Source organism: Coregonus clupeaformis, chromosome 31, assembly GCF_020615455.1.
Source record: "Coregonus clupeaformis isolate EN_2021a chromosome 31, ASM2061545v1, whole genome shotgun sequence".
NCBI lineage: Eukaryota > Metazoa > Chordata > Actinopteri > Salmoniformes > Salmonidae > Coregonus > Coregonus clupeaformis.
In genome coordinates, this window is record NC_059222.1 from 4,839,094 (window position 1) to 4,862,887 (window position 23,794).

At 42.5% G+C, this 23,794-nt stretch overlaps 1 protein-coding gene across 1 annotated transcript in view; it reads right to left on the bottom strand.

The window, feature by feature from the left end:
• Positions 1–449: 449 nt before the first annotated feature.
• The window catches only part of nhlrc2 (NHL repeat containing 2), a 47,110-nt gene continuing 23,765 nt past the window's right edge, over positions 450–23,794 (bottom strand). The window contains exons 5-12 of the mRNA XM_041858282.2: positions 23,496–23,617; positions 23,186–23,315; positions 17,522–17,615; positions 16,726–16,957; positions 10,938–11,060; positions 7,904–8,113; positions 7,398–7,614; positions 450–2,414 (exon numbers count right to left, since the gene is read on the bottom strand). Coding sequence (XP_041714216.1) covers positions 2,152–2,414; positions 7,398–7,614; positions 7,904–8,113; positions 10,938–11,060; positions 16,726–16,957; positions 17,522–17,615; positions 23,186–23,315; positions 23,496–23,617 — 1,391 coding nt within the window. The 3' untranslated portion in view covers positions 450–2,151. The remainder of the gene's footprint in view (positions 2,415–7,397; positions 7,615–7,903; positions 8,114–10,937; positions 11,061–16,725; positions 16,958–17,521; positions 17,616–23,185; positions 23,316–23,495; positions 23,618–23,794) is intronic.

Consider the following 23,794-nt stretch of genomic DNA (forward strand, 5'->3'; position numbering starts at 1 on the left):
TAACAAAGCATCTTCTCTTCCATGATAGAAAATTAAGATTTGTTATTGCCTTTAATTCCGGTAGTGTGCGAAGACTTCACACCATCACATGTAGCCTTTCCCTAAGGCACATGGGCCAAATAGTGACAAAGTAAATAAACACACACAGGGTGCCAACTGCACTGGTAATTGTTCATATGACAAAATTACCTTATTTATAAAACAAAATTAAAAGGTATATCTTTGGCATTTTTATGCTTCATTTAAAATGGGAGAGACGGTGGGAAAGATAGTTTTTGCTGAAATAGCAGTGGGCCGGATTCAAACCACGCTGCTGTGGTATATGTGATTTGGAGGCAGCGGTTTAGACCGCTAGACCACCATAGGCCACAACAATATTATTTCTGAGAACATAATGCATTCCCAACCACAAGGAAAACAGATGTGAATTATGAAGCACTTTTATCATATAATTGTAACTTTTTTTATTTGTAGTAGTAAACAATAAGCATTACAGTAATTCAATATTACAGTTCTTGTTCTTATAGAACATATCGCAAATGGAAATCCCAATTGCACTGCAACATGGTGCCAAAACAGAAAATGTAAACACATGGTTTATAACTATTGACAGCCTGAAATTGTTGCTTTAAATTACTAAGCCCTGTGAAGCAGGTCCTGTGGATAGGTTGTGGGGATGTGAATGTATTGATTGTGTTGTGATGATTTGGGTGTGAAGTACTTTGGGGTATTCCAGAAAGCAGCTTTGATAAACAATCAGATATACTGTATCTCTTGATTTTTTTTGGTTCAGTTGGAAAACAAAATCAAAATTTGGCAATTACATCATTCCAATTTCAACTATATTTCTCAAAAATAATTTATTTCAGAATATTTAGGACAGTTAGCAGCTAACTCACTGATCCTGATTTTTGGAACAACCCCTGGTCTAGTCTATCATCAAATAATAATAATACATTTGATCACCCCCAAAAAATATTTTGATCCATTCAATATTCTCTTCCCTTTATAGAGAAGACAGAAAAAGGAGAAAGCGCTATAAAAATGTATGCTAGCTCAGTGTAATAATGCCTCATAAAAGGCATTATGAGGGCTGGTAATGCTAAGGTAACATTAACACTAAGCCCTCACTAAATGGTTTATAAGGACCTATATTAACCATCTTATGAATTATCTTATGAATCATTAATACATCAGTTTAAAAATATTTTTGTATAAATGTGTGAATAACTAGGTTACTAACATCTACAAATGTGGGAGTAATGATTCATAAATGGTGAGCAAACTGTTTGTAAATGCCTTATGACAAACCCAGCAGGACAAAATGTGTTGAAATTGTATTTAATTGTAACCAGTTTTGCCAGCTCTGAAGTATTATTTAAGTAAGCAAGTTGGCTGGTGCAAATCCAAGCCAATCAGCTGACACAGTTTAATTAAAGGTATGAATGAGGTAACATTAACAACAGTCCTGTAGTGGACATAAAAGTCTATGGATGGTTTTCTAGAGGTGTTACGGAGTGCTTATGAATGTATTATGTAAACCTTATTCAGAACCCCCTTGAGCCCCCTTATTCAGAGCCCCCCCATCCAAGTCTCTAGACTTTTGAACGACAGTCCACAAAGCCCCAACAAAATGCTTCCCCCATATATTCCCCCATATAGTTAATGCAATTAAGATGGTCTTCCTCCCTCAACTGTTATACCATATATCTATTCCAGAATATCCCTTTATTTCTGACGAAGTCCTTTTATAATTAACTGGACTCGATTATAAACCTATTTATTTGGGAATACAAAGCACATAGGATAAGTAATAAAAACCATTGTAAATCTACATTGGAAGGAGGATTGGCTCTTCCAAACTTTATATGTTACTATTGGAGTGCAAATATCCGCTCTGTCACGTTTTGGCTCAATGACGCTGCTGTGTCGTCCTGCTGGCTTGATATGGAGTGCGAGAACTGCTACCTCTACTCAATTGGTGCAGTGATTATGTCCCCTGTGATAAATTATTTGTTACTGTTATCGTTTGTGATAAAAAGGAGCTCTCAAAAGGATTTGTACATTTGTATACTTGAATCTTCGTTTCAAAATAAAACATATTTGAAACACAAAGTCCCAACGAGAGGGAAGAGCTAGAGGCTTGTTAAGTTAGAAGGCATGAGCAAGCGTCACGGTAACCGAGCCTTTTCTGGGTGTGGAGCCTATCTGGAGAGGTTGCATGAAGGAGGCGGCTTTCATCATACAAGCCCCGCCCCCTGCCAGGCAGCAGTAAACCCAGACACTCAGGGTGATGAAGGGGCTGGCCTCTGTCGCCTTGGGAACCGTTGGAAGTATGGTAGGGATGGAGAGGGGCTGGGAAAGATCTTGGATGTCCCCGGTCACCACCTGGCTCCCTACCAACCACTCGTTACCTGTACAACACAGGAAATAGTTAGGCAATATCCTATTTAATGCAAAACATACAGTCAACTCATCATAGAATAATATCCTCACAACCAAATTTCTAATTACATCCACTTAAAATGGATAACAGGCAAACATTTCAATCTACTAGGACAATCTCTTAACATAACATAAATTGTAGTAGTATCTGTCGACAGACTGGGATGCGACGACAGTTTTTCGTCACTAATAATTTGGACAAATCACGAATCACCAGTCATGCTTCTAAAATGCGCCACCACATTTAAACAAATCCACCCTCAATCTGCCTGTTAGTGTCAAAAGACTGTCGTTGACTCACTGTTTGAGATGGCTTGTCAATCAAATTGAAAGACTGCATTTAAAAAGCCCTACCACCCACTTATATTCCCTCAGAGAGAGTGAGAAACAAAGACAGAGAGAGACAGAGTGACAGACACAGAGATAAAGAGAGCTGCCTGACTTGCTGGCTGGCTCTGCTGAGTAATATCATACGGGAAATGTGGTGGGCTGTTACTCTATAGGGCTGAGTCACAAAAATAACTAAACATCCATTCCTTCTTTGCACTGAACGCTCACTGACTATGGCTGCATCCCAATTGACATTACTTTTGACCAGGGTCCATAGGGCTTTACATAAGTATTCAGACCTTTTGCTATGAGACTCGAAATTGATCTCAGGTGCATCCTGTTTCCATTGATCATCCTTGAGATGTTTCTACAACTTGATTGGAGTCCACCTGTGGTCAATTCAATTGATTGGACATGATTTGGAAAGGCACACACCTGTCTATATAAGGTTCCACAGTTGACAGTGCATGTCAGAGCAAAAACCAAGCCATGAGGTCGAAGGAATTGTCCGTAGAGCTCCAAGACAGGATTGTGTCGAGGCACAGATCTGGGGAAGGGTACCAAAAACATTCTGCAGCATTGAAGGTCCCCAAGAACACAGTGGCCTCCATCATTCTTAAATGGAAGAAATTTGGAACCACCAAGATTCTTCCTAGAGCTGGCCGCAATCGGGGGAGAAGGGCCTTGGTCAGGGAGGTGACCAAGAACCCGATGGTCACTCTGACAGAGCTCCAGAGTTCCTCTGTGGAGATGGGAGAACCTTCCAGAAGGACAACCATCTCTGCAGCACTCTACCAATCAAGCCTTTATGGTAGAGTGGCCAGATGCAAGCCACTCCTCAGTAAAAGCCCGCTTGGAGTTTCCCAAAAGGCACCTAAAGGACTCAGACCATGAGAAACAAGATTCTCTGGTCTGATGAAACCAAGATTGAACTCTTTGGCCTGAATGCCAACCGCATTCATGGCCCGAATGCCAAGCGTCACGTCTGGAGAGAAACCTGGCACCATCCCTACGGTGAAGCATGAGGGTGGCAGCATCATGCTGTGGGGATGTTTTTCAGTGGCAGGGAGACTAGTCAGGATCGAGGGAAAGATTAACGGAGCAAAGTAGAGAGAGATCCTTGATGAAAACCTGCTCCAGAGTGCTCAGGACCTCAGACTGGGGCAAAGGTTCACCTTCCAACAGGACAACGACCCTAAGCACACAGTCAAGACAACACAGGAGTGGCTTTGGGACAATTCTCTGAATGTCCTTGAGTGGCCCAGCCAGAGCTGTTCTTGTACCCGATCGAACATCTCTGGAGAGACATGAAAATAGCTGTGCAGCGACGCTCCCCATCCAACCTGACAGAGCTTGAGAGGATCTGCAGAGAAGAATGGGGAAACTCCCCAAATACAGGTGTGCCAAGCTTGTAGCGTCATACACAAGAAGACTCTAGGCTGTAATCGTTGCCAAAGGTGCTTCAACAAAGTACTGAGTAAAGGGTCTGAATACTTATGTAAATGTGATATTTCACAGTAGTTATACATTTGCAAACATTTCTAAAAACCTGTTTTCGCTTTGTCATTAAGGGGTATTGTGAGGAAAAAACAAACAATTTAATCAATTTTAGAGGGGGGGTTGCAACACTACCAGGACAAAAAAACAGTGAATCAAACAACATATTCGTTCTTTTATTTGTCATTTCAAGTTGACCGTGTTCATACAGGTTGTGCTTTTAAACGTTCTCAGGCTCCCAATGGAGCAATTTAATTTTGAGGAAAATGGGATCTAAAATACTAGTTTTGACTTGGTGTGCATGGCTAACTTGACAGACTGTGATTCCTGTTCCTTCATTGATGCAATAAATACAATCTCATATATAATATAACATATTTTGTAGACAGCAAGGCTTCTCCTCTTATCAAAATGAGCCTTGATGTCATTGTTGAATTCAATATAATTATGTGGTCCCTTGTATGTACAGTGGGGAGAACAAGTATTTGATACACTGCCGATTTTGCAGGTTTTCCTACTTACAAAGCATGTAGAGGTCTGTAATTTTTTTCATAGGTACACTTCAACTGTGAGAGACGGAATCTAAAAAAAAATCACATTGTATGATTTTTAAGTAATTTATTTGCATGACATAAGTATTTGATCACCTATCAACCAGTAAGAATTCCAGCTCTCACAGACCTGTTAGTTTTTCCTTTAAGAAGCCCTCCTGTTCTCCACTCATTACCTGTATTAACTGCACCTGTTTGAACTCGTTACCTGTATAAAAGACACCTATCCACACACTCAATCAAACAGACTCCAACCTCTCCACAATGGCCAAGACCAGAGAGCTGTGTAAGGACATCAGGGATAAAATTGTAGACCTGCACAAGGCTGGGATGGGCTACAGGACAATAGGCAAGCAGCTTGGTGAGAAGGCAACAACTGTTGGCGCAATTATTAGAAAATGGAAGAAGTTCAAGATGACGGTCAATCAACCTCGGTCTGGGGCTCCATGCAAGATCTCACCTCGTGGAGCATCAATGATCATGAGGAAGGTGAGGGATCAGCCCAGAACTACAGGGCAGGACCTGGTCAATGACCTGAAGAGCGCTGGGACCTCAGTCTCAAAGAAAACCATTAGTAACACACTACGCCGTCATGGATTAAAATCCTGCAGCGCACGCAAGGTCCCCCTGCTCAAGCCAGCGCATGTCCAGGCCCGTCTGAAGTTTGCCAATGACCATCTGGATGATCCAGAGGAGGAATGGGAGAAGGTCATGTGGTCTGATGAGACAAAAATAGAGCTTTTTGGTCTAAACTCCACTCGCCGTGTTTGGAGGAAGAAGAAGGATGAGTACAACCCCAAGAACACCATCCCAACCGTGAAGCATGGAGGTGGAAACATCATTCTTTGGGGATGCTTTTCTGCAAAGGGGACAGGACGACTGCACCGTATTGAGGGGAGGATGGATGGGGCCATGTATCGCGAGATCTTGGCCAACAACCTCCTTCCCTCAGTAAGATCATTGAAGATGGGTCGTGGCTGGGTCTTCCAGCATGACAACGACCCGAAACACACAGCCAGGGCAACTAAGGAGTGGCTCCGTAAGAAGCATCTCAAGGTCCTGGAGTGGCCTAGCCAGTCTCCAGACCTGAATCCAATAGAAAATCTTTGGAGGGAGCTGAAAGTCCGTATTGCCCAGCGACAGCCCCGAAACCTGAAGGATCTGGAGAAGGTCTGTATGGAGGAGAGGGCCAAAATCCCTGCTGCAGTGTTTGCAAACCTGGTCAAGACCTACAGGAAATGTATGATCTCTGTAATTGCAAACAAAGGTTTCTGTACCAAATATTAAATTCTGCTTTTCTGATGTATCAAATACTTATGTCATGCAATAAAATGCAAATTAATTACTTAAAAATCATACAATGTGATTTTCTAGATTTTTGTTTTAGATTCCGTCTCTCACAGTTGAAGTGTACCTATCATAAAAATTACAGACCTCTACATGCTTTGCAAGTAGGAAAACCTGCTAAATCGGCAGTGTATCAAATACTTGTTCTCCCCACTGTATTTACATTCACGACCACAATAATACATTTAATCATTAGAACCTGAGGTGGCATTTGCAATCAATTGAGGGCCACACAACCTCAATTACTTTATTACTTTTGATCAAAGCACAAAATGATTGAACTTCACAAATTAATATTGGAAATAATTGATCAGGTAATTGAGAAAGAAAAGTGAGGTGTCCCGTCAATCCATCAGGTTTGAATATCATTGACACATTGCAAACATCACACTAACGCTCGTAGAACATCACTAAGTCAGAGGACTGACGATGGGAGTAAATAAGGCCATACAGTGATGCTGTGAACACTTCACGGCATAGCCACGTTAGGCCATTTTGCCCAGTGGCATATTCCAAATATAAAAGGCTGGAGTTCAGCCATCATTCATTGTGAGGGACAGGGCCATTCAACATAAGCTAAACAAAAGCCTGGCTAGAGAGAGTGTGAGAACAGGAGTGTTTGTGAAGCTAAGAGCATGTCTGGAAAGTGTGAACAAAGCGAGAGAAAAGATGCAACTACATCAGTCAGCATGTCAGTTTGTATTTCAACATAGAGTGTCTACTGCCTGGGACAATAAAGGCACAATTTCAAATCTATCCTTCACTCCTATCCCTAGGGCTGTTGTTTAACAATTCGAAAAAGATTGGTGTCCATCTCGCCTGCAAGTGGGTTAGGTGGAGCTATTGAGAAGGCAAGGCAAAAGGGCCTAGGGATTGGGATGCCCCTACGACCCCCAATGTAAGGTTTATTTCATACCCAGGTTTGCTTTGACCTTGAACGCTCCACAATGTCCTGTCAGAATTGTTCCTTACAGTCAAGGGGACTGGAAACTATAGAAATATAATTAATAATGCCCCTCACACCACAGCAATTTAACTGGAACACTCACTGGAGCCCAGTACAGAACTTAATTTGAATGGGAATGTTTTAGTAATTCTCTAACTTTTTCCAGCTTGAGGCATCAACATGAATGGGAACAGCTTCACAGTCACGTGACCAAGGTTATGTTTCAAAACATTGACAACATTGTGCCCTACTGAACATTACACTGGTGTCATTTTCATTACCTTCTGCTGACAGGGTCCAAAAGCTGGGTGCGTCTTCAGTGAGCTTGGTGCCCGCTGGTAGCGATAGCACCAGCTCCAAATTGAGTGTCTGTCCTGGTGACACTGCCAGTGGTGGCATCTTCACCCTAGAAGCAGATTTGGGGAGCTTGGGGACTTTACAAGGCCCAGAGGACTTAGTTGGTGCAGAGTCTACCGCGTCCTCCACTGAAATGGGAAACTACAAGAGAGGGAGAGAAGAGAAACACTTTTCTTTGGTGTTTCTAAAAGAGAAGCTGTATTAAAAGAAACGATCTGAGTGACTTAGTCAAAGGAAAAGCAAGTCCCATAACATATATGGCTTTCCACTTGTTCTCTCTTTAAAAAAAAGCTTTTGAGCAGAGGTCAGATCATTTCAAACCAAAATGTTTTCGGGCAAACCGTACTTATTTAATATGAAGGCTACTGAACAGATAGATAAATGGTTATTAACACACACACACACACAATAATGCTCTTTCACCCCTCACCAGCGACACGGTCTTGGTGTCCAGGTCCAGGACTTTGAGATGGTGGTTGTTGGTGTCAGCTACATACAGCACCCTACCCCCATCCCCGACACATAGGCCACCAGGCTCATTGAAGCTGGATTCAGTCAACCCTGGCCCTAACACGTCACCAGCTTCCCCTGTCCCAGCCACAACCAGACACTGCCTGGTTTTTGGGTCCACCACTTTGATCTGAAACAAACACAAACACAGCAAGGCTAAGAGGGATTTGATTTGTGAGTACTCTATACAACCAGTCTAAACATACATGCACTCTGCCCTCAAGGCCTACTGTCTTTTCAAGAAGCAATCTCCAATCTCACAGCAGAGAATATGAAGGCTTTACATATGAATTGTCTATTGCCTGTTTCAGAGAAAACATCCAAGACACCCCACAAGCTGTTCCTCTTGATGACAATGTCACTGGATACTGATGTACCGTAATTTTCGGACTATAAGCCGCGCCTTTTTTCCCATTTTTCGACCCCTGCGGCTTATATAACGGTGCGGCTAATCTATGGATTTTTACAGCTAACGGCCACTAGAAGACCTCCTAAATCTATGGATTTTACAGGTTACAGTCCACCAACTTTAACTCTATGGGCTCTATGACCGGTCCGCGCCCCCCACCTTTAAGCGGCGGGCTCCAGCAGGAAAAGCTGGAGGCCGGAAAAGAGTGAGACAGGTAGCGCGCAAAAGTAAAAGTGGAACCGAGAGTGGTACGAGAGACAGAACGAGAGCAAGACAGACAGACATTACGAGAGCGAGACAGTTTGTGCAAAGGAAGTTTTCATGCACAAACCCTCATTATGGAAAACAAACGTAGAAATGCATATGATGCAGCTTTTAAGTTAAAGGCAGTCAATCTGGCTGTAAAAGAAGGAAATAGAGCTGCTGCACGTAGCCTTGGCATCAATGAGTCAATGGTGAGACGTTGGAGACGCCAGCGGGAAGAACTGTCTCAATGCAAAAAGTCAAAAAAAGCTTTCAGAGGTAATAAAAGCAGATGGCCCGAACTTGAAGACTTTCTTGAAGATTGGGTGAACACACAGAGAGCAGACGGCCGAGGTGTTTCCACCGTGCAGATCCGACTGAAAGCTGAAACAGTCGCCACCGAAATGAAAATTGAAAATTTTAGAGGTGGACCATCCTGGTGTTTCAGATTTATGAGACGAAAGGGACTCTCCATCAGGGCGCGGACGACTGTGTGTCAGCAACTCCCTCCCGACTACCAGGAAAAAATAACAAACTTCGCGAATTCACACAAAGAATGATAGAGGAATATTCCATCGGACCGGACCAGATCATAAATATGGATGAAGTGCCTTTGACGTTTGACCTGCCTCTCACTAGGACTGTTAACAAGAAAGGTGAATCGTCCATCACGTTGAGAACCACTGGCCACGAGAGAACGAATTTCACTTGTGTTCTTGGCTGCACAGCATCTGGATTAAAGCTTCCGCCAATGGTGATTTTTAAGCGGATTACAATGCCAAAAGAAAAGATCCTGAACGGCATCTCCTTTAAAGTCAACAAGAAAGGGTGGATGATGGAAAGCATAATGAATGAGTGGCTGAATGAGTGCTACGTCAAGCGCCCTGGAGGATTCTTTCGCCAAAAAAAAGCTTTGCTCGTTTTGGACAGCATGAGGGCCCATATAACGGATTATGTGAAAGCAGCCATCAAGAGCACAAACTCGATTCCAGCTGTGATTCCTGGGGGCACAACGAAGCATCTGCAGCCACTCGACATCAGTGTCAATCGTGCGTTCAAAGTGGCACTACGCGTTCAGTGGGAGGCGTGGATGACTAGCGGCGATAAATCATTCACCAAAACTGGTCGCATGCGAAAAGCAACTTTCGCTCAAGTTTGCGAGTGGATCCTGATAGCGTGGAGGAGTGTCAAAACATCCACGATCATTAACGGGTTCCGAAAGGCTGGACTGCTGCGTGATGAAGAGGAGGACGCCGCCACAGCTGAGGCCCTTCAGAGTCTGTTCGATTCCGACAGTGACGAAGAGGAGTTCGTTGGTTTTGAGAGCGTCAACGAAGGAGAGAGGAGAGTGGCTGACGAAGCCACCCTGAGCCTGTTCGTTTCCGACACTGAAGATGAGGACTTTGGTGGTTTTAGTACGCAGGAAGAAGACGGAGATGAGGATTAATGACTTGACTTTTCTGGTTACAGCCGTGTACTGCACCTTAGCCTAAAAGATGAAGACGAGGATTAATGACTTTTCTGGTAGGCTGATTACCGTATATTTTAAGCAGCCGTGTTGCTGCAACTTTAGGTTTACGCGCTTACTGTCGTGTTACAGGCACTTTATTTTGCACTTTAAAAAAAACAAATTTAATTTAGCCATTGATATTGCCTCGTCAAGCGCTGTAAGCTTAGTTTTTTGTTATGGTACTACTGGCTATAGGGTGAACGCACCAATTTGTGAGTCGCTCTGGCTAAGAGCGTCTGCTAAATGACGTTAATGTGCCCTTGAGCAAGGCACTTAACCCTAATTGCTCCTGTAAGTCGCTCTGGATAAGAGCGTCTGCTAAATGACTAAAATGTAAATGTAAAATGTACTGTAGGCTATAATGTAGATAAATATTCAAAGATGAGCACACTTTTTCAAGGTTTTTCAAAAATAACCAAAGTTAAGTGGTTAAATGATTGTGACGCTATTAACTAATTTTGCTGGAATACGTTATGCAAATATGCAACTTGTTTGTTGAAATGTTAATAAATGGGAGCTTCCTCAAGCAGCCATCTCTTTCCCGACAATCCCCTCTGTGCACGAACCCTTACATATGGTAATTAAACATTAAAACACCTGCGGCTTATAGTCCAGTGCGGCTTATATATGTACACATCATTCAATATCATTCAATTTAGCTGCTGCGGCTTATACTCCGGTGCGCCTTATAGTGCGGAAAATACGGTAAAACCACATGTCCATGAAATACAGTGTAAACATTAACACATTTTATAAAACATTTATTTGACAGTCATACTCTGAAAAACAGACCTTGTGGTTGTAGGAGTCCGCCACATAGAGGAGGCCTTGGTCAGGAGCCCAGGCCACACCGAGAGGGTGCTGGAGCTTTGCGTCCACTCCTTTTCCGTCCACATCCCCAAAGGCAAACAGGTTCTGTCCCCAAAAGACACCACATTAACAACATGAGTGAAGTTACATGCTTCAATTCATTTCAAAGCAACTTTAGTCATCCATCCATCTAGAGCAGGGGTGTCAAACATACGGCCCAATTGGAGGGGGGGGGAACTCAATATACTTTCAAATAACTCAAACCAAATCTAAACGGTGTAGGAAGGATAATGGACCAACATTCATATAGTTTCTTGACTGTGTCCAGCTCGCCTAAGAAATCACTGAAATGAAAGCTAGACAGGGAGCATAGAAAATTCACAAAACGATGGATAGAGGAAATGTTGCTAATTTTCAGTGTGGCCCTCGTTGAAGAGTGAATGCGGCTCCTGGGGCAAACTTTGCTTGGCACCCCTGATTTAGGGCCAAATTCGACTCAGTAGCCTTGCCATTGGTCAAAGTATTAGGTATCTGAACTGAGTCAACTATTTGTTAAATGAAGCCTTCCGATTGGCCAGAGTATAAAGATTGACCTGATGATGAAGCGGTGCAATTGATTGTACTTCCAAGTGATACCACATTAAGATTTTCCCTGACGAATCATCACAAGTTTCTAAAGACAGATTACTCTCATAAATGTTTTTATACAATTTTTAAAAAACATTGAAAACAATGCTCTGCTTTAGGGAGGTTAGTGCAGGGGTGTATTCATTGTGCACACCGTAGCAAACCTTTGCAAAATGTTTTACAACGAAAACGAGTGTTTCTTAAAAAGGTCCAATACAGATGTTTTTATCTCAATATCAAATAATTTCTAGGTAACAATTAAGTACCTTACTGTGATTGTTTTCAAATAAAATTGTCAAAAATAAACAAAAATAGCTTCTTAGCAAAGGGCAATTTCTCTAGCATTGGGCTAGGATTGTCACGGAGTGGTCTGAGTGGGGAGGGGAAAACTGAAAATGAGCTGTTATTGGCAGAGAGGTTTGGAACTCTTTCTTATTGGTAAATTAACTAATTTACCGCATGGTGATGTCACCATGGAAGGCCAAAACTCCTTCCCACCAAAACAGGCAGACATTTCAGGCAGTCTTTTCAGAAATATTATGCTTTTACAAAATGTTACGCTGTTTTCAAATTAAACACAATACCTTGCTCGTAAAGGGAGACCAAACCCGTTGCTGGCAGCAGTGCGATAAGGGACAGAGTGAGAAAATCACAGCGCTGATTACAGAAATGATTGCAGTTGATATGCAGCCATTGTCAATGGTAGGGTACGTCGGCTTCAATACCATAATTGCATATCTAGAACCAGAATACAAGATGCCATGTCGAAAAAACTGCGACGGCCCTGATGGAGAAATTGCTCTACAAGTACAAAGCGCGAGCTCTCAAACACAATACGTGGCTTCAACACAAAATTGGTAGTTAGCCAAATGGAGCTTACAGAGGATATTTTCAATGAGTGTATTTCGCACGTGAGATGTTTTTTGCCTGCGCCATGACAGCTACCGTTACAAGCTTTCAACCACTGACTGGTTGTGGCTATAATTAGCCTAACTATCTACGTCCGCATTGTGTACGTCTCTGTCATGCTTCCGAGGGTATCGTTTTTAAAGAGCACAATTCCCGCTCGCAAGCCCAAACTCGTGATTTGTTGGGACTGTTGTCTGTCTGAAGAACACCCTCCCCGGAATTGTTTTTCTCCCCTTTCAAAGGGGTCAAGATAATTCCACGTTCCCCAGACCTAGTGCTGTTGCCCTAGGTCTGGTATTTCCAAGACTACACTATAGCCCAGTGGTTCCCAACTCCAGTCCTTGAGTACCCCCCAAAAGCACACATTTTTGTTGTTGTTTTAAAAAACAGAAATACCTTATTTACATAAGTATTCAGACCCTTTGCTATGACACTCAAAATTGAGCTCAAGTGCATCCTGTTTCCATTGATCATCCTTGAGATGTTTCTACAACTTGATTGGAGTCCACCTGTGGTAAATTCAATTGATTGGACATGATTTGGAAAGGCACACACCTGTCTATATAAGGTTTTACAGTTGACAGTGCATGTCAAAGCAAAAACCAAGCCATGAGGTCAAAGGAATTGTCCGTAGAGCTCTGAGACAGGATTGTGTCGAGGCACAGATCTGGGGAAGGGTACCAAAAACATTCTGCAGCATTGAAGGTCCCCAAGAACCCAGTGGCCTCCATCATTTTTAAATGGAAGAAATTTGGAACCACCAAGATTCTTCCTAGAGCTGGCCGCAATCGGGGGAGAAGGGCCTTGGTCAGGGAGGTGACCAAGAACCCGATGGTCATTCTGACAGAGCTCCAGAGTTCCTCTGTGGAGATGGTTGTCCTTCTGGAAGGTTTTCCCATCTCTGCAGCACTCCACCAAATCAGGCCTTTATGTTAGAGTGGCCAGACGGAAGCCACTCCTCAGTAAAAGGCACATGACAGCCCGCTCAGTAAAAGGCACCTAAAGGACTCTCAGACCATGAGAAACAAGATTCTCTTGTCTGATGAAACCAAGATTGAAGTCTTTGGCCTGAATGCCAAGCGTCACATCTGGAGGAAACCAGGCACCGCTCATCACCTGGCCAATACCATCCCTACGGTGAAGCATGGTGTTGGCAGCATCATGCTGTGGGGATGTTTTTCATTGGCAGGGACTGGGAGACTAGTCAGGATCGAGGGAAAGATGAACGGAGCAAAGTACAGAGAGATCCTTGATAAAAACCTGCTCCAGAACGCTCAGGAGCTCAGACTGGGGGCGAAGGTTCACCTTCCAACAGGACAACGATCCTAAGCACACAGCCAAGACAACACAGGAGTGGCTTCAGGACAAGTCTCTGAATGTCCTTGAGTGGCCCAGCCAGAGCCCGGACTTGAACCCAATCGAACATCTCTGGAGAGACCTAAAAATAGCTGTGCAGCTACGCTCCCCATCCAACCTGACAGAGCTTGAGAGGATCTGCAGAGAAGAATGGGAGAAACTCCCCAAATACATGTGTGCCAAGCTTGTAGCATCATACCCAAGAAGACTCAAGGCTGTAATCGCTGTCAAAGGTACTTCAAAAAATTACTGAGTAAAGGGTCTGAATATTTAAGTAAATGTGATATACATTTTCCATTTTTTTATACATTTGCAAACATTTGCAAACATTTCTACAAACCTGTATACCCCTTTGAGCATGGTGAAGTTATTAATTATACTTTGGGTGGTGTATCAATACGCCTCATCTCTGTACCCCTCTGCACATATAAATCTGTAAGGCCCTTCATTCGAGCAGAGAATTTTAAACACAGATTCATCCACAAAGACCAGGGAGGTTTTCCCATGCCTCACAAAGAACGGCACCTATTGGTAGATTGGTAAAAAAACTGACATTGAATATCCCTCTGAGCATGGTGAAGTTATTAATTACACTTTGGATGGTGTAGCAATACACTCAGTCATATACAGTGCCTTCAGAATGTATTCACAACCCTTGACTTTTTCCACATTTTGTTGTTACAACCTGAATTTAAAATGGATTAAATTGACATGTATTGTCACTGGCCTACACACACACACACACACACACAAATACCCCATAATGTCAAAGTGGAATTATGTTTTTCAAAATTAATTAAAAATGAAAAACCGAAATGTCTTGAGTCAATAAGTATTCAACCTCTGTTATGGCAAGCCTAAATACGTTTATGAGTAAAATATTTTCTTAAGTCACATAATACGTTCCATGGACTGTGTGCAATAACAGTGTTTAACATAATTTTTTAATGACTGCCTCATCTCTGTACCCCACACATATAATTATCTGTAAGGCACTTCATTCAAGCAGAGAATTTTTAACACAGATTCATCCACAAAGACCAGGGAGGTTTTCCCATGCCTCACAAAGAACGGCACATTTTGGTAGATGGGTAAATAAACAGACATTGAATGTCTTTCTGAACATAGTGAAGTTATTATTTACACTTTGGATGGTGTATCAATACACCCAGTCACTACAACGATACAGCCGTCCTTCCTAACTCAGTTGCCGGAGAGGAAGGAAACCGCTCAGGGATTTTACCATGAGGCCAATGGTGACTTTAAATCAGTTACAGAGTTTAATGGCTGTGATAGAAGAAAACAGAGGATGGATCAACAACATTGTAGTTACTCCACAATACTAACTTAATTGACAGAGTGAAAAGAAGGAACCCTGTAAAGAATACAAATATTCCAAAAGTGTTATGTTTGGGGCAAATCCAATACAACACATTACTGAGTACCACTCTCCATATTTTCAAGCACGGTGGTGGCTGCATCATGTTATGTGTATGCTTGTAATCATTAAGGACTGGGGAGTTTTTTTTTTCCTAGAGGAAATCCTGTATCAGTCTGCTTTCCACCAGACATTGGGAGAAGAATTCACCTTCCAGCAGGGCAATAACCTTAAACACAAGGCCAAATCTACACTGGAGTTGCTTACCAAGAAGACAGTGAATGTTCCTGAGTGGCAGAGTTAGAGTTTTGACTTAAATCTGTTTGAAAATCCACGGCAAGACCTGGAAACGGTTGTCTAGCAATGATCAACAACCAATTTGACAGCTTTAAGAATTTTGAAAAGAATAATGGGCAAATGTCGCACAATCCAAGTGTGCAAAGCTCTTAGAGACTTACCCAGAAAGACTCACTGCTGTAATTGCTGCCGAAGGTGCTTCTACAGAGTACTGACTCAGGGGTGTAAATAATTATGTAAATTAGATATTTCAGTATTTCATTTTCAATACATTTGCAAACATTTCTAAAAACATGTTTTCATTTAGGTATTATGGGGTATTGTGTGTAGATGGGTGAGAGAAAAAAAATATTTTGGAATTCAGCTTGTAACAAAATGTGGAATTAGTCAAGGGGTATGACTACTTTAAGTCACTACGTCGTTCTTATTATTAAGCTGACAAACACTGATTAACATCATTACAATTTATGTAAATGATTAAATCCAATTTATTTTCATCTTCTGCTTCAGAAAAAAAAAGCGACGCAACAAAGAAATCATATTGGTTTGACTGCAATGCAATTTGGGGAATTTAAATAAACAGCCATATCTCCTTGTCAGCATGCTCAATAAATCAAAATGATTGGATAACATTCCCATTATAAAACGTTTCAAAAGGTTTGGAAACTTCCCACGATTGTCAACTAAACTCGTAACAAATGTTACATGGCGCTAGTAATGCTTTTCAAATCTTGTCACGACAAATGCTGTCCTGTTTCAGGTAATGTAACATGATCTGGTATCAGCCTAATATGGTCAGTGACAAAACAGCTCCACTGGAAACAAGAGGGTCTATCCTATGAATTGAGATAAAAATGTACAGCGGATTCCTTTTGGGTTGCAACTACATTGATTTTAATTTTGGATTAATGAGCAAAAAAACAACACACACAACCCAGTGTCACAATCCTTGACGCTCAGAAATACCTCTATGAATAAGTAGAGGTTACCCCATAGATATAGAACACTATTGTTCTTGCTATATTGTCTATAGGTTACCCCTAAACTATGATACAGGTTCAGATATTTTTTCCTCCTCCTAAGGGTTAGGGTTAAGATTGGGGTTATGGTAATGTGATTCTAGATGTGTGGTTAGGGGTATATTTGACCTTGAGCCACCCACTACCCCCGCCCCCTTACTGTCCCATCACCGGACTGACTCACCAGGGGGTCTCTCTCGCCCCCCACCAGCAGTTTGACGGCGCCATCCTTCAGCGCCAGGGAGCGCACAGTGCTGCTCTCGCTGTCGGCCACGTACAGGCACCCCCAGGGCTCCTCCGGAGCGGGGGCCAGGCCCGAGGGCTGGGCAAAGCCTGCCTTGTGGGGGTAGGCGTTGTTGCGATTGTCCTCGTTGCCACTGCCGGCGAAGCGCACACACATCCCCGCTTTGGACTCGCTGAAGGGAGTTGTTATGTTGTTAATATTATCATCTATGTGTATGTAGCCTGTGTGATCCAGTGGTTAGTTCCGCGGAACCTGGCACACATGTATACCAGCCGGCATGGGTTCTAATCTGACCCATGCCCTTCTGACTCATAATATCACCTAACTCCTCTTCACTGTCCCATCTCAATGAATAAATAAAACCCTCCAAAATATTTAAAATAAAATGATCATCCATTACAGCATTGGATGCAAATTGATAGGCACTACAGCTTACAGTCAAATCTATGGAATGGTGAAATATCACAACATTGGTCTGTAAACCAGTCCTAGCCCCAGGAGCCCCTTCACCGTTTGATCCTAAGGAACTGGATTGGTGTACGTAAGCAATATGGTGCAAGCTCCCCTGACAGTGGATCTGTCACATTATTGGGTTCTCGTTCAGATTTGAAAACACCAAAGGGGTAGATAGAAGCTAGTAGCCTAGTTGATTCTAGACTGAATATATGAAAGAACAACATTATCTGGCCCTGAAACAGTTGCCAGTGCACAAAGTAATTATATGCCAGCCGCTCACCTTCCTTTAGGCAGCTTCCCATTGGCCAGGAACAGAGCCCAGATCTGGTGTGTCCCTGCCATGGCCACCCACAGCACGTTATCCTCCTCACCGCCTGGAAAGTAACACAGAAATACCCCTTTCACACTACTGAGCGAGCCGAATCGAGCGAAGCCGAGCTATACTGTACTGCTCTGGCCTGATCATACATCCACCATAGTTGCTGGAACCGTGCTGGAAAGGACAAGGTGACCGGAAAATAACCAAGACTAACACAGTACAGTTCAGGTTGGCACAATAGTGTGAAAATGGTATGACCTGTTCTGATACTTCACAAAATGCATCCTACCCTCCTCCCTTGAAGTAATCAGAAATCTGAATTGGGTGGATTGGCGGAAGCAATAGGGTGGTAACCTTTCTTTCCCAGATCCATTGACTTGATCTGAGATTATCTCAAATAACCAGGAAGGACAGATAGATTTTTTAAGTATTGAGGGCATATACAGTGGGGAGAACAAGTATTTGATACACTGCCGATTTTGCACGTTGTCCTACTTACAAAGAATGTAGAGGTCTGTAATTTTTTATCATAGGTACACTTCAACTGTGAGAGACGGAATCTAAAACAAAAATCCAGAAAATCACATTGTATGATTTTTAAGTAATTAATTTGCATTTTATTGCATGACATAAGTATTTGATACATCAGAAAAGCGGAACTTAATATTTGGTACAGAAACCTTTGTTTGCAATTACAGAGATCATACGTTTCCTGTATGTCTTGACCAGGTTTGCACACACTGCAGCAGGGATTTTGTCCCACTCCTCCATACAGACCTTCTCCAGATCCTTCAGGTTTCGGGGCTGTCGCTGGGCAATACGGACTTTCAGCTCCCTCCAAAGATGTTCTATTGGATTCAGGTCTGGAGACCGGCTAGGCCACTCCAGGACCTTGAGATGCTTCTTACGGAGCCACTCCTTAGTTGCCCTGGCTGTGTGTTTCGGGTCGTTGTCATGCTGGAAGACCCAGCCACGACCCATCTTCATTGCTCTTACTGAGGGAAGGAGGTTGTTGGCCAAGATCTCGCAATACATGGCCCCATCCATCCTCTCCTCAATACGGTGCAGTCGTTCTGTCCCCTTTGCAGAAAAGTATCCCCAAAGAATGATGTTTCCACCTCCATGCTTCACGGTTGGGATGGTGTTCTTGGGGTTGTATTCATCCTTCTTCTTGCTCCAAACACGGCGAGTGGAGTTTAGACCAAAAAGCTCTATTTTTGTCTCATCAGACCACATGACCTTCTCCCATTCCTCCTCTGGATCATCCAGATGGTCATTGGCAAACTTCAGACGGGCCTGGACATGCGCTGGCTTGAGAAGGGGAACCTTGCGTGCGCTGCAAGATTTTAATCCATGACGGCGTAATGTGTTACTAAGGGTTTTCTTTGAGATTGTGGTCCCAGCTCTCTTCAGGTCATTGACCAGGTCCTGCTGTGTAGTTCTGGGCTGATCCCTCACCTTCCTCATAATCATTGATGCCCCACGAGGTGAGATATTGCATGGAGCCCCAGACCGAGGGTGATTGACCGTCATCTTGAACTTCTTCCATTTTCTAATAATTGCGCCAACAGTTGTTGCCTTCTCACCAAGCTGCTTGCCTATTGTCCTGTAGCCCATCCCAGCCTTGTGCAGGTCTACAATTTTATCCCTGATGTCCTTATACAGCTCTCTGGTCTTGGCCATTGTGGAGAGTTTGGAGTCTGTTTGATTGAGTGTGTGGACAGGTATTTTTTATACAGGTAACGAGTTCAAACAGGTGCAGTTAATACAGGTAATGAGTGGAGAACAGGAGGGCTTCTTAAAGAAAAACTAACAGGTCTGTGAGAGCCGGAATTCTTACTGGTTGGTAGGTGATCAAATACTTATGTCATGCAATTAAATGCAAATTAATTACTTAAATATCATACAATGTGATTTTCTGGATTTTTGTTTTAGATTCCATCTCTCACAGTTGAAGTGTACCTATGATAAAAATTACAGACCTCTACATGCTTCGTAAGTAGGAAAACCTGCAAAATCGGCAGTGTATCAAATACTTGTTCTCCCCACTGTACTAGGGCCATACACTTGAACGCTTTAGATCTGCAACTAAACATTTTGAGTACACAGGACCCAAATATTTCAGAGCTCGTACAGATGCTTGGAGTCATTGGGTAAAATAAAGCCTTCTATGCTTTATATTCAAGCAAGGACGCAAAACACCCCATCTATACTGACATACTACCCATAACAGCTTAAACAGAGTAATATTTTGCTAGCAAATCTCGATGGGGTCAATTTCACGCCTTAAGCATTGAATTCAAAATGAAACAAATCGTAAACATGTAAAATAAAGTTGAAAATGTAAAAATATATTTAAATCTGTTTTTTTTAAATCTAATTTTACTGCTTGCATCAGTTACTTGATGTGGAATAGAGTTCCATGTAGTCATGGCTCTATGTAGTACTGTGTGCCTCCCATAGTCTGTTCTGGACTTGGGGACTGTGAAGAGACCTCTGGTGGCATGTCTTGTGGGGTACGCATGGGTGACCGAGCTGTGCGCCAGTAGTTCAAACAGACAGCTCGGTGCATTCAACATGTCCATACCTCTAATAAATACAAGTAGTGATGAAGTTAATCTCTCCTCCACTTTGCGCTAGGAGAGATTGACATGCATATTATTAATATTAGCTCTCTGTGTACATCCAAAGGCCAGCCGTGCTGCCCTGATCTGAGCCAATTGCAATTTTCCTAAGTCCTTTTTTGTGGCACCTGACCACAACACTGAACAGTAGTCCAGGTGCGTCAAAACTAGGGCCTGTAGGACCTGCCTTGTTGATAGTGCTGTTAAGAAGGTAGAGCAGCACTTTATTATGGACAGACTTCGCCCCATCTTAGCTAATGTTGTATCAATATGTTTTGACCATGACAGTTTACAATCCAGGGTTACTCCAAGCAGTTTAGTCACCTCTACTTGCTCAATTTCCATATTATTTATTACAAGGTTTAGTTGAGGTTTAGGGTTTAGTGAATGATTTGTCCCAAATACAATACTTTTAGTTTTAGAAATAGGACATCTACTACTTAGTAATTTTTCCAACAATTGTTTACAGACAGATTATTTCACTTATAATTCACTGTATCACAATTCCAGTGGGTCAGAAGTTTACATACACTAAGTTGACTGTGCCTTTAAAAAGCTTGGAAAATTCCAGAAAATGATGTCATGGCTTTAGAAGCTTCTGATAGGCTAATTGACATCATTTGAGTCAATTGGAGGTCTACCTGTGGATGTATTTCAAGGCCTACCTTAAAACGTATTGTCTCTTTGCTTGACATCATGGGAAAATCAAAAGAAATCAGCCAAGACCTCAGAAAAAAATGTTGTAGACCTCCACAAGTCTGGTTCATCCTTGGGAGCAATTTCCAAAACGCCTGAAGGTACCACATTCATCCGTACAAACAATAGTACGCCAGTATAAACACCATGGGACCACGCAGCCGTCATACCGCTCAGGAAGGAGACGCGTTCTGTCTCCTAGAGATGAACGAACTTTGGTGCGAAAAGTGCAGAACAACAGCAAAGGACCTTGTGAAGATGTTGGAGGAAACAGGTACAAAAGTATCTATATCCACAGTAAAACAAGTCCTATATCGACATAACCTGAAAGGCTGCTCAGCAAGGAAGAAGCCACTGCTCCAAAACCGCCATAAAAAAGCCAGACTACGGTTTTCAACTGCACATGGGGACAAAGATCGTACTTTTTGGAGAAATGTCCTCTGGTCTGATGAAACAAAAATAGAACTATTTGGCCATTATGACCATTGTTATGTTTGGAGGAAAAAGGGGGCTGCTTGCAAGCCGAAGAACATCATCCCAACAGTGAAACACGGGGGTGGCAGCATCATGCTGTGGGGGTGCTTTGCTGCAGGAGGGACTGGTGCACTTCACAAAATAGATGGCATCATGAGGAAGGAAAATTATGTGAATATATTGAAGCAACATCTCAAGACATCAGTCAGGAAGCTAAAGCTTGGTCGCAAATGGGTCTTCCAAATGGACAATGACCCAAAGCATACTTCCAAAGTTGTGTCAAAATGGCTTAAGGACAACAAAGTCAAAGTATTGGAGTGGCCATCACAAAGCCCTGACCTCAATCCTATAGAAAATGTGTGGGAAAAACTGAAAAAGCATGTGCGAGCAAGGAGGCCTACAAACCTGTCTCAGTTACACCAGCTCTGTCAGGAGGAATGGACCAAAATTCACCCAACTTATTGTGGGAAGCTTGTGGAATGCTACCCGAAACATTTGACCCAAGTTAAACAATTTAAAGGCAATGCTACCAAATACTAATTGAGTGTATGTAAACGTCTGACCCTCTGGGAATGTGATGAAAGAAATAAAAGCTGAAATAAATAATTATCTCTACTATTATTCTGACATTTCACATTCTTAAAATAAAGTGGTGATCCTAACTGACCTAAGACAGGGAATTTTTACTAGGATTAAATGTCAGGAATTGTGAAAAACTGAGTTTAAATGTATTTGGCTAAGGTGTATGTAAACTTCCAACTTCAACTGTAGCTGTCATGTACCTCCATTATAATCACTGCCAAGTGGCATACAACTAAACCGGTTGACTGTGAGTCTTCGTGACACAGAAAGTGGGTTCGAGGACCCCTCGCTTCATGCTTTTTTGTTAAGGAAAAAACTGTTCACTGCTGGTCGTCGATGCGCGATTCAAATAACACAATGCATATGAAATGTAGTACATGTAAGTGTAACAGATAGACAAAAAACTGAATTTATTATGTAGGCTAACAGTAACATTATACTATGCTATTATATTCGGTATGTTAGGCCTATGTAGAATACTAATGAATCATTAAGTGATATTGCGAGACATTGATTCAGTTTTGATCTAAACTTGATTAAACAAGCACCATTCTAAGAAGTGGTGGAGCGTCGCTCCGGTGCGCTCCGGCAGCACTAACGTTAACCTGTAGCAATAGCCTGTGTCGGTCTGTAAGAGGGACTCAAAGAAACTCCTCATGAAATATATTTGTTTTGGCTGCACTTCCTTTCGCAACACACTATCAAAACAAATATAATTGTACATTTCAAAGGAAAAAACTATATCTCACCTGGGTTTCGAACTTGCCGCAAAAGGCGAAAAGTACCAGGAAGCAGGCTGTGAGCTATTGGCTCAGTTGAAATTTGGCGCGCTTTAGTAACTTTGAATAGCATATCGTGCCGTTTGACTTCTGATAAGGCCGTTTTCATTAAAAGGTATTTGATCACGTCCACATTTGTAATTGAATGATGCAGAATTTGTTACCAGATATAATCACTGTCACCTGGTCAGGTTAGCATAAGGCTAAATGTGCCAGGTTATGTAATGGGAACAGCTAACGTAACGTTTTATCACGTGCAAATACGTCCAATGATTGTGATTGGTTGATGTGCATTTTGAGACAGAAAAAAAGTTTAAACTTTTCCTGATGTTCGCAAGTATAGACCCAGTGGGTCTGGGGCTGTTGGAACCGAATCTGTTGTATTCAATTTGGTACTTAGTCACCCCAAACTGGATAAATTTAAATCAATTTTAAGTGGAGACCTACCAGTAAGTTGGCTCTAGACTTACCTGCAGTCCCAAGGGCCACGTCCCAGGGTGAGCTGATAGGCTGCTGGGGTCCCATGGCCCCTCCCTCCTTGTCTGTGCCTTGAAATCCCACTCCTGCCAGGGTGCTGACTTGCCCCTCCAACAAGTCAATCTGAGAGCGAGAGTGAGCGAGAGATTGGGCATTAATAAAGATTAAAGAATCTGAGGTGGTTATATTTTGAAGTACTTAGGATCCCTTAGGCTGCGTTTACACAAGCACCCCAATTGTGATCTTTTGCCACTTATTCGTCTTTTGACCAATCAGATCAGATCTTTTGCCAATAATAATTACCTTTCTGATCAGGTGGTTTTCAGTGTCGGCCACAAAGACAGTATCTCCTTTGATGACAACCCCCTGTGGGGAGCAGAAGGTTGCTTCGTCGAGATTACCATCTTTCCTACCGCTCTCGGGCCCTGTGACATCACAGGATGACATGTATGGAAGACATCATTTGGGGTGCATGTCAATAGTCTAAAGAGGCCTTTTAAATTAGATTTTCTTCATTTGCATTGACCTGGGCAGGTTGGAGTACAGACCCTTGCCTCCTAGCTAACATACTATACATGCCATTACATTTCTATACAAATACA